Raw genomic sequence first — 12552 nt, forward strand, 5'->3', positions numbered from 1 at the left:
GGGTAAGAGGGGAGAGGGGTGGTAGAAGAGGATAAAGGGGATCAAATATATGGTGATGGAAGGAGAACTGACTCTGGGTGGTGAACACACAATGTATATACAGATGATGTATTACAGAATTGTACACATAAAACCTATATAATTGTACTAACCAATGTCACCCCAATAAATTTTAATTAAAAGAAATCCCATGATCTATTTATTAAGTGATGTCATTGGATGTATTGAAGAATGATAGGCATATAGAGTTAACTCTTCCCTAAAACTTGAGCAAATAGCAATTTGGGGATCTTTTTTTTAACTTAATTTTCACCTCATTTTTAAAAAGGAGAAAAACTATTGGAGAATAAGGATGATTTTCACAGTTTAGTAACACATTCTGCTGATATCGTAAAATTTTAGTATAGTTCATAGGACTTTAAAAGTATATGTTGATTAGTAGTAGTTTTTTTTTAAATATTTACTGAGAAATACTTATTTTAATAACAAAACTGAATGCTTAATTATTTTCATTTCTTAGTGTTGAGAATAGCTTTTGTGATATATTTCTCTAGAGAAAGAATGGAAACAGATGAAGAAATTCGTATTACTTGCTGGTAATTTTCAGCACTTGAATATATTGTATACACATTAGAATTCTACTTGATGTAGAATAAAATGTGGGGTATATTATATGAGAAGAATGCAATGTGCTTAGAGGGCTTGAGTTGGGAGTTTGAAATCCTGGGGGTTATAATTTGTAAATTCATGAGTTAAAATAAAGCATTCTAATTTGGATTATTGTTATTTTTCATAACATCTACTCTGAAACGAATACATTTTTGGACTGCCACTTCTTCCTAACGCTAATTATTTAGTGTTGAGGAGTATACATTGATTTTTCCTTGTTTTTTGTTTTTGATCTGCTGGGATTAATAAATTTCTCGTAGGAAGAATTTTATTTAGACTTAGTAAATATGAAGACTTAAGAGGATTTCAAAATGACAGATACTGTTTATTTTCTCTGTTTTACTCTGAATGTAGATCCCTTTTGCTGAGGCTCTGGATTTGTTCCGAGGAAGGAAAGTGTATTTGGAAGATGGCTTTGCTTATGTACCACTTAAGGACATTGTGGCAATCATCCTGAATGAATTTAGGACCAAATTGTCTAAGGCTTTGGCAGTAAGTATTTCACTTATTACCATATTTGCATAGTCACTTTATTTCCACATATTCAGTTATATACCGTTGGTAGTTTGTTCTTTACTTCTTAAGAAATAAGTTAATTTAATTTTCTTAATGATATTCAAATGGCTTATGATGTGATACTGGTAATTCTAGAACTGGAGGTTTTTATTTGTTCTACCCATAGTTAGTTTGCTCATTTTTTCTTTTTCTTAGTGATACCAATGGTGAGTTGATTAATTTTGTAAGTGGCCTCCATGGGTTTCTTCAAGGTCATATCTATTTGTTTGGAGATGGATTTCATATAAGGCCTTTCACAATCAGAGTGGCCTGTGGTGGATGTAACTCTTAGATTTCTTTTCTAAATTGGTATTTTGTGTAAGTAGAGGGCAATGTAGAAGAAAGTCTTTGTATTAAGTACTAAAAGCAGAAATATGATAGTGCTGCAAGAAACAACCTACTGCTGGGCAAAATTGGTGGTAGCTGTGTTGAATAAATAGCATGATCAGTGCTTTTTAAGACATTTGTTGAAAGTGTTATACTTAGGTGTAATGTCTTAAACATATACGCATTTTGCAGTGTTGCCTTTTAATCTGACTATAGTTCTTATTGTACTTATTGGTACTTAATGCGGAAGAGAACTTCCAAGCTATGTGATGCGGTTGTTTTTAAGTTATACTGAATACAGTATAAGCATAGGCCAACTTTTCCTTTTGAGTTAAAAATTGTAGTATTTTCTGTATAAATAATTTTTATTACTGGCTCTCCTGGGTTACCTAAATATGTATAACTCAGCTATATCAGCATTTGGAACGACCAAAATGTTAACTCTGGTTTTATTAAATAAGACAGTTTATGAAAATATCTAGGATAATAGGTGTTTAGTAATTTACTATTCCTCCTTCCCCCCTAATCCCATGTTGTTTTTTAAATCCTCAGTAAAGTTGATGTTTTTCAATAGTTTCTTTACTTGTCTGTGACTTATTCTGGACCGAGGTGGGGATGGGGAAGGAAGAGAAGGGGGGGGGGGGGAGAGAGAGATTAAGGAATTGGCTCACATGATTGAGGAGACTGAAGTCTGACATCTGTGGGGTGGACCTTGGAGCTCAGGCAAGAATTGAAGTTGCAGTTTGCAGTCTATAATTTGTAGGGCAGGCCATCGTGCTGGGAACTCAGGTGAGAGTTCTATATTACAATGTTGAGGTAGAATTCTTTCTTCTCCGGAAAACTGGTAGCTTTTAAGGCCTTCAAGTGATGGAGTGAGGCCCAGTCACGTTATCAAGAATAATCTCCTTTATTTAAAACTGCTGCTTGCTAATGTACCTTCAGCAAAGTACCTTCACAGCAATATGCAGATTCGTGTTTGACAAAACAAGTGGGCACCATGGCCTCGCCAAGCTGACACAGAAAGTTAATCATCATACAGGTGCAAAGGGACTTCTTGAAGCAGAAGAGGACGTGAGGGGTGCAGAGACCCAGAGACACCTCTCCCTCAACCCATTCTTATTGAAGCCTCATTGTTGTGGCCTCCTTTGTTCGCCATCTGGTGGCGGCAGTGACACACAAACCAGTGAAGATGGCTTTTGTTGCGGTCTCCACACTGTTTGGGGGCTCTGTTTCTCAAACTTCCATTAAAAGAAAAAGAAAAGTTTATTCACAATTAGAGCTAAAAGTAGCTTGTTGGATATCAGAGGGAGGATGGGCCTAGAAAAAATTTTCAACTGTTGGTCAGGTGCTACCAACAGAAAAGTTAGGAGCATGTTTAATTTGTTGGAGTGCTTAACTTAGTGATAGTTCCTGGTAGGCCTTTGTAGAGCTTTCCCAGGTATTCAGAAATATACCCGAGTCTCAGGAAGCTGGTCCTTCGACAGTGGCACAGTCTCTGCAGTTTCACAGATGGTAATACTTCTGAAAAGCATCAGGAGGATATTCTGTAATGCTTAACTTCTGTCTTCTTTAGCAGGTTAAATGTGCTACCTACTGGATTTTAAACTTGTGTCATTTTAAAGAATGTCTTTTAAGATTTTCCTAATTAAGGCCTTCTGATAGGCCTAGCTTATGGCTGTCAGCCTGACTTTACTTTTTTTTCTTAAATGCCATTAAATTGAGCTTTAAGGTTGACTTCTAGGTATAACTTCTGAAATCTTCCATGCGTTAGATTTACTGCAAAAGTAATATTATTAATTTTATAAGGCTGCTTCTAAGCTGTGTTTTCCTTGCTCTTGGATTTTCCCGATGAAAAATGAAGAAGGACTCCTTAACCAAGTTTTATTGGGGTAAGATCAATTTTACGAAGCCTGACGACTTCTTATTCTGAATTTTTCCGGAGCGATGTTACAGCTCAACTGAATGGCTCATAATATTGAGTGACTCTCTCGTCAGCACCTTTATTGATTAATGACACAGATAAGAAAAATGTACCCTGTTGCAGGGGGATTAGAATCAAGGAAGCTAGAAGTCTCTCATTCCATCTTAAGACAGTTTAAAGTCTGTATTTAAGGATGATATGATCCATGAAAGAGAAGGAGAGGCTGGTATAGTTCAGCAATGTGGAGTGGAGAGAACAGAGGGGGCTCATGCAGGCATTTTGAAAAGAACTGTGGGAAGGGGAGGGGGAGTCATCTGCTCAGCCAGCAGAACGTTAGGTCAAAGCTAGGTAAGGAAGTGGCTCTGCTGACATGGTAGGAAGATCAGCACTGTTACTGATTGTCTTGTTGTTCAGCTGTCAGAGAAGATCGTGCTGCTTCCTACACCTGCCCTCACATGCTACCTCACCTCCTCCATCTTACTGAGATGGATAAGCCTTGTAGCCTGGGACTGTCAAGGGCACTGCAATTAGTACTAAATCATTCTCGCTCTGGCAAGTCCTGGCGTCACAAGCTTCTGGCAGATGTGCTAGTGCATTTTCAGTGTGTCTGGATGCCTGAATGGTATAGCAAAGCTCTCAGCAGGCCAGGTTGTTAATCCGATAGTGAATTCAATGTGAATCAGCTTTTAGAAGAGGAGAAATATTAGAAATTAAGATGGGCTGTTGTGGCTATCTTGCTAATCATGACCAACTTTGGTTAATTTTGAGGGTATACTCATATACCTTTAATGAGATATAACAGGGAATTCATGCAGAAAGAATCTGTGTGTAAAAATGTTAGTGTACCTCAGATGCAGTCAGTGGCTGCTCTTCTCTCTTTGTAGAATTGCATTAGCCAGTTCTGGAATAGCATGTTATGTAAAAATGATAGCATTCATAATCAATTAATATAGACTAGTACTTGGAAAATAAGAAAAGATACGTAAGGAATAAAAACATTAAAACATTAAGGATTAAAAAATGTCATCCTGACATAAAAAATAAGTTGTAGTGTAGTATTTGAAAGCTTGGGCTCAAGAACCAGACTGTGTGGATTTAAATCTCTTTTACTATTTAAGTACTCCAATCCACCATTTCTTTTTCTGCAATGTAAAGATAGTAATAGGGAAACAAATTTTAAATGAGATATTAGGCAAAAGGGTGGTTGACACATGTGCCTGTGTAGTGCATGTTGTCATGATGATGGTGGTAAAGATGATGATTTCCGTTCTTCTTGCTTGAATGGTTCGAACTAGCATTCATCTTGCTCCAATAAGTCAAAAACAAATGCAGAAAGCTCGATATCTTAGTAAGTTGAGGTTGCCATAACAAAATACCAAAGGTTGGGGAGCTTAAACAACAGAAATTAATTTTCCCACATTAGTCTAGGAAGTCCGAGATCAAAGCATGGGACAATTTGGTTCCTGATAAGGGCCCTCTTCCTAGCTTGGAGGTGGGGTGGGGAGGAGGAAGTTCTCTCTTCTTATAAGACCTGTAAATGCTATTGGATTAAGGCTGTCGTTGTGACCTCTTTTAACCTTCATTACCCCCAGCGATCCAATCTCTAAATACAGTTACATTGGGCATTCAGGCTTTAAAATATGAATTTTCGGGTGGCAGAATTCAGTCATAGCACTGGATAAACATAGATGGTGACTATTTTGGCAAAAATGAGAGAATATGGCAAAAGATGACAATAAAACCTAAGGAGATATGAAAAGATGAAGGCTTTCGAAATCCTAGCTTTTCACAGAAATCGAGGCATTTTTAGCATTTTCAGTTTTATCCATTTGAAGATCATATTGGATTCAAAACACTTTTCCCAAAAGCTTTGAATTATTGATACAGTCTTGCACTAATGTTTTATCCTATACGACAGAGGACCCCCCATCAATATCTAATATCTAATATTGATATTAGAAACATGAGATTAATTAGCCTCTTTGTTACCAGTTATCAAAGCTATGAATGGCCCAACCCTGATGTAGGATTGTGTCAGGGAATGTGCACGGGTTTGCTCTCCTAGTTCTGTGGCCTGCTTGTGACCCAATCTGGCCTCTGTAGGCTGCTGCATGCAGAAGAGCTCAGTGTTGTAGGGAGTATTTCCTTTGCCACTTAGAAGAACCCCACTTTGATTTATTCTTCGTATGCAAGGTTGTTTCAATATCTGCAAATCAATTAATGTGATATACTATTAAAAAATGAAAAGTACAAATCATAGGGTCATATCAATAGATGGAGAAAAAACATTTGAAAAAATTCAGCATCCATTTATGATAAAAACTCTCAGAAATATGAGAAAAGAGGGACATATCTCAACATAATAAAGGCCATATATGACAAACCCACTGCTAATATACTCATTGAGGAAAAGCTACAAGCATTCTCCTGAAGATCAGGAACAAAACAGGGATGTCCACTTTTACCACTTTTATTCAACATAGTACTCGAAGTCCTAGCCACAGCAGTCACACAAGAAAAAGAAATAAAAGGCATCCAAATTGGAAAGGAAGAAGTAAAACTGTTACTATTTGCAGATCACATGATACTATATATTGGGAACCCCAAAGAATCCACTAAAAAACTATTAGAACTGATTAATGAATTTAGTAGAGTAGCTGGATACAAAGTTAATATTCAGAAATCAGTTGCCTTTTTATACACCAATAATGAACTATCAGAGAAATTAAGAAAACAATCCTGTTTACAAATGCATAAAAAAAAAAATACCTAGGAATATAACCAAGGAAGTCGAAGACCTATATTCAGAAAATTATAAGACATTGAAGAGAGAAATTAAAGAAGATACAAATAAATGGAAACATATATCATGCTCATGGATAGGAAGAATTAATATAGTTAAAATGTCCATACTACCCAAAGCAATCTATAGATTTAATTCAATCCCTATAAAAATGGCATTTTTCACAGAACTAGAACAAATAATCCTAAAATTTATATGGGAGCATAAAAGCACCTGAATAGCCACAGCAGGAAAAAAAAAAAAAAGAAAAAAGCCGGAGGTATCACACTACCACATACCAAATTATACTACAAGGCCATAGTAATCAAAATAACATGGATTGGCAGAAAAACAGAGACATAGATCAATGGAACAGAATAGAGAGCCCAGAAATAAATACATGCCCATATGGTCATTTAATCTATGACAAAGAAAGCAAGAATATACAATGGGGTAAAGACAGTCTATTCAGTAAATGGTTCTGGTAAAACTGGACAGACACATACAAAAAAGTGAAACTGGACCACCTTCTTCTTCCATATACAAGAATAAACTCAAAATGGACTAAAGACTTAAAAATGTAAGACCCTAAACCATAAAACTCCTAGCAGAAAATATAGGAAGTAAACTCTCAGACATTGCTCTTTATTTTTACTGATACATCTTTTCAGGCAAGAGAAACAAGAAAAAATAAACACATGGGACCACATCAAACTAAAAACTTTTTTACTGCAAAGGAAACCATTAATAAACGAAAGACGTTCTATGGAATGTGAGAAGATATTTACCAGTGATACATCTGATAAAGGATTAGTATCCAAACTTTATACAAGAATCATACAACTCATCACTACCCCCCCCCACTAAAAAAAAAGACAACAAAACACAAAAGAGCAAGCCAATGAAAAAATGGGCCAGAGGACCTGAATAGACATTTCTCCAAAGGGGACATACAGATAGATGGCCAATAGACATATGAAAAGACGCTCAATGTCAATAATCATCAGAGAAATGCAAATAAGAAACCACAATGAGATATCACCATACACCTGTCAGAATGGCCATCATCAGTATGAAGTCTGACAATTAAGAGTGCATACTTGTTGCAATGATGTTGCTAGTCTTTTTCTGTTATCAGAGGGATTATTTATTATGGATTTGTACCAACTGGACAAACAGTTAACCAAGTTTACTACTTGGAAATGCTGAAAAGGCTGTGTGATAAAGTTAGATGACCTGAACTTTTCGCCAACAATTCATGACTATTGCATCACAATAATGCACCAGCTCACACGGCACTGTCTGTGAGGGAGTTTTTAGCCAGTAAACAAATAACTATATTGGAACTGTATTTGATGACATTCAGGACATTAAGGGTAATATGCTGACAGCTCTGATGGCCATTCCAGAAAAAGAGTTCCAAAGTTGCTTGAAGGGTGGACTAGGCACTGGCGTTGGTGCATAGCTTCCAAAGGGGAGAACTTCGAAGGTGACTGTAGTGACATTCAGCAATGAGGTATGGAGCACTTTTTCTAGATGAATTTGCACACTTAATTGTTCGACCTTTTAAATCAACAAACAACAAATGTTGGTGAGGATGTGGAGACATGGGAACCATCATGCCCTCTTGGTGGGATTGCAAATTGAGGTAGCCACTATGGAAAACAGTATGGAGGTTCTTCAAAAAATTAAAAAGAGAACTACCTTATGATCCTGCAATTCCACTTCTGGGTATTTATCCAGAGAAATCCAAAACACTAATTTGAAAAGGTATATGCACCCCTATGTTTACTGCAGTGCTATTCACAATATCCAAGATATGATAACAATGGAAATGCCCATCAATAAGACCATTCGATAAAGAAATTGTGGTACATTTATACAATGGAGTATTACTCTGCAATAAAAATGAATGAAATCTTATCATTTGTGACAACGTGGTTGGACCTACAGGGTATTAAGTAAGTGAAATGAATCAGACTGAGAAAGACAAATACCATATAATCTCACTTAGGTGGAATCTGAAGAACAGAATAAATGAAAAAAACAAACAGAAACAGACTCATAGATACAGAGAACAAACTGATGGTTGCTGGATGGGAAGGGTGTTGGGGGGTTGGATGAGAAAGGTGAAGGGATTAGGAAGTACAAATGTGTAGTTACAAAATAGTCATGGGGATGTGAGATATAGTATGGAAAATATAGTCAATAATAGTATAAAAACTATTGTCATATGCGTACTTGACTTGTTAGGAAGATCACTTCATGAATTATATAAATGTCTAACTACTATGCTGTACACCTGAAACTAATATAAACTACAATTGAATGTGAAATACAATTTAAAAAATATGTAGTCATGGTATGTAAAGTACAGCATAGGGAGTATAATCAATGGTATTGTAATAGCTATGCACGATGTCAGAGAGGTAGTAGTCAGAGAGGTCAGGTCTATCAATGACTAATCACTGTGTTGTTTTGTACACTTGAAACTAATAATAAAAAAAAGAAAAAGAAGGGAAAGAACCCCACTTCTCTGGAGCTACCATCGTGACCATGACTTATTTTTGTGTTTGATGGAATTAACATAAGAGAGTCACCCAGTATTCTCTGTAGAAGTTTTTATTTCTTCTAATGATTATTATTATTATTATTATATATTTATTTTATTTATTTTTTTATTAGTTTCCGGTGCACAAAGCAATGTAATAGTTAGACATTATCATTTATATCCCTCACACTGTGTCAACCCTCCTCCCCCCATCCACTATCCCTCTGACATTGCACAAAACCATTACATTTCCACTGTCTCTATTCCTAATGCTGTACTCCGCTTCTTGTAAATATATACATATATATATATATACACACATACATATTACATATATGTATATAAATAAACTTGTAGTTGACACTCGTTATTGTTCAGCTTCAGCTTCAGGTGTACAGTGCAGTGATCAGGCATCTACATCTTCCCTGAGGTGGTCTCCCTAATGAGACAAGTGTCCATCGGATACCCCACAAAATCTTTACAACATTATTGATTACATTCCCCAAATTAACTTTTGTAATCCCATGGAAATCTTTTGGTTACTGACTGTGCTTTCTAATGCCCTCACCGTCCCCTTTATCCCCACCCGCCCTCCCATCTAGCAACCCTCAGTTTTTCCTCTATGTCTCTGAAACTCTTTCTGATTAGTTTATTCATTTATTCTTTTTTTTAGATTCTACATGTGAGATCATATGGTATTTGTCTTTCTCTGTTTGACTTATTTCACTTAACATAATGTTCTCTAGGTCCATCCATGTTGTCGCAAATGGTAAGATTTCTTTCTTCTTTATGGCTGCGTAATACTCCATTGTATAAATGTACCACAGTTCCTTAATCCAGTCATCTACCGGTGAGCATTTCGGTTGTTTCCATGTCTTGGCTATTGTGTATAGTGCTGCAATAAACATAGGGGTGCATAAAATTTTTTGAATTAGAGTTTTGGATTTCTCCAGATAGATACGTAGGAGTGGAATTGCTGGATCATAAGGTAGTTCCATTTTCAGATTTTTGAGATACCCCCATACTGTTTTCCATAGTGGCTGCACCAATCTGCAATCCCACCAACAGTGCACAAGGGTTCCCTTTTTCCACATTCTCGCCAGCACTTGTTTGTTAATTTATTGATGATAGCCATTTTGACTGGGGTGAGGTGGTATCTCATTGTGGTTTTTATTTGCATTTCTCTGATGGTTAGTGAGGTTGAACATTTCTTCATATGTCTGTTTGCCATCTGTATGTCCTTTTTAGAAAAATGTCTCTTCATGTCCTCTGCCCATTTTTCAATTGGGTTGTTTGTTTTTTTGGATTTGAGTTGAGTGAGTTCTTTATAAATTTGGGATATTAACCTCTTATTGGATATATCATTGGCAAATATCTTTTCCCATTCAGTAGGATCCCTTTTTGTTTTATTGATGGTTTCCTTTGCTGTGAAAAAGCTTTTTAGTTTGATGTAATCCCACATGTTTATTTTTTCTCTTACGTCCCTTGCCTGAGGGGATATATCAGTAAAAATCTTACTCCAGGTAATGTCTGTATAGTTTCTTCCCATATTTTCTTCTAGGCATTTTATGGTTTCAGGTCTTACATTTAAGTCTTTAAGCCATTTTGGATTTATTTTTGTATACGGTGTAAGGGGGTGGTCCAGCTTCATTTTTTTGCATGTGTCTGTCCAGGTTTCCCAGCACCATTTATTGAATAGACTGTCTTTACCCCACTGTAAATTCTTGCTTCCATTGTTGTACATTAGATGCCCATCTAGGCATGGATTTATTTCTGGGCTCTCTATTCTGTTCCTTTGATCTATGTGTCTGTTATATTCCAGTACCATGCTGTTTTGATTACTGTAGCCTTGTAGTATAATTTGATGTCAGATATCGTTATACCTCCCACTTTGTTCTTATTTCTCAAGATTGCTGAGGCTATCCGCGGTCTTTTATGGTTCCATATAAATTTTAGGATTATATGTTCTATTTCTGTGAAAAACGTCCTTGGTAGTTTGATAGGAATTGTGTTGAATGTGTATATTGCCTTAGGCAGTATGGACATTTTAACTATATTATTTCTTCCTATCCGTGAACATGGTATGTGTTTCCATCTATTTGTATCTTCTTTCATTTCTCTCTTCAGTGTCTTATAATTTTCTGAGTACAGATCTTTTACTTCATTTGGTTAAATTTATTCCCAGGTATTTTATAGTCTTTGAAGCAATTGTAAATGGGATTGTTTTCTTAATTTCTCCTTCTGATGGTTTATTATTAGTATATACAAATGCAACTGATTTCTGAATATTAATTTTTTATCCTGCTCCTTTAGTAAATTAATTTATCAGCTCTAATAGTTTCTTAGTGGAGTCTTTAGGGTTCTCTATATGTAGTATCATGTCATCTGCATATAATGACAATTTTACTTCCTCCTTACCAATTTGGATGACTTTTATTTCTTTTTCTTGTCTGATTGCTGTGGCTAGAACTTCCAGCACTATGATAAATAGAAGTGGAGAAAGTGTACAACCTTGCCTTGTTCCTTATCTTAAGGGGAATGGTTTTAGCTTTTCTCCATTGAGTATGATGTTAGCTGTGGGTTTCTCATATATGGCCTTTATTGTATTGAGGTATGATCCCTCTATTCCCACTTTCTTAAGGGTTTTTATTATAAATGGCTGCTGGATTTTGTCAAATACTTTTTCTGCATCTATTGATATGATATGATTTTTATTTTTCGTTTTGTTAATGTAGTGTATTACATTAATTGATTTGTGGATGTTGAACCACCCTTGCAAACCAGGGATGAATCCCACTTGATCATGGTGTATGATATTTTTAATGTATTGCTGAATTCTGTTTGCTAATATTTTGTTGAGGATTTTTGCATCTATGTTCATTAGAGATATCGGCCTGTTGTTTTCTTTTTTTGTAGTGTCTTTGTCTGATTTTGGGATCAGGGTCACAGTGGCCTCGTAAAAAGTGTTTAGGAGCCTTCCCTCCTTCTGGCTTTTTGGAAGAGCTTGAGGAGAATAGGTAATAATTCTTTTTTGAATGTTTTGTAAAATTCACCTGTAAAGCCATCTGGTCCAGGGCTTTTGTTTGTTGGGAGATTGTTGATTACTGATTCAATTTCCCTGGTGGTAATCAGTCTATTCAGGTTTTCTGTTTCTTCTTGAGTTAGCCTTGGAAGGTTGTATGCTTCTAGAAAATTGTCCATTGCTTCCAGATTGTCAAATTTGTTGGCATATAGTGGCTCATAGTAATTTCTTAATTTTTTTTGTATTTCTGTGGTATCTGTTGTCACTTCTCCTCTTTCATTTCTGATTTTATTAATTTGGGTCCTCTCTCTCTTTTATTTAATGAGTCTGGCTAAAGGTTTGTTGATTTTGTTTATCTTCTCTAAAAACCAACTCTTGGATTCATTGATTTTTTTTTTTATGTTGTTTTTCTGGTTTCTATTTCATTTGTTTCCGCTCTGATCTTTATTATCTCCTTCCTTGTGCTCTCTTTGGGCTTATTTTGCTGTTCTTTTTCCAGATCCCTTAAGTGTGAAAATAAACTGTTGATTAGTGATTTTTCTTATTTCTTGAGGTAGGCCTGCAATGCTATGAATTTCCCTCTTAGGACTGCTTTTGCTGTATCCCATAGATTTTGGGTCATCGTGTTTTCATTTTTTTTGTTTGTTTCAAGATATCGTTTGATTTCTTTGTTGATCTCATGGTTGACCCATTCATTATTTAGTATGATGTTATTCAGCCTCCAT

General features: G+C 35.9%; 1 protein-coding gene across 1 annotated transcript in view; it reads left to right on the forward strand.

The window, feature by feature from the left end:
• PRIM2 (DNA primase subunit 2) overlaps nucleotides 1-12552 on the forward strand; it is a 325345-nt gene that overhangs the window by 34992 nt on the left and 277801 nt on the right. The window contains exon 7 of the mRNA XM_074333142.1: nucleotides 1024-1161. Within this exon, the coding sequence (XP_074189243.1) occupies nucleotides 1024-1161 (138 nt within the window). The remainder of the gene's footprint in view (nucleotides 1-1023; nucleotides 1162-12552) is intronic.

This window comes from Rhinolophus sinicus, linkage group LG05 (genome assembly GCF_036562045.2).
Source record: "Rhinolophus sinicus isolate RSC01 linkage group LG05, ASM3656204v1, whole genome shotgun sequence".
NCBI lineage: Eukaryota > Metazoa > Chordata > Mammalia > Chiroptera > Rhinolophidae > Rhinolophus > Rhinolophus sinicus.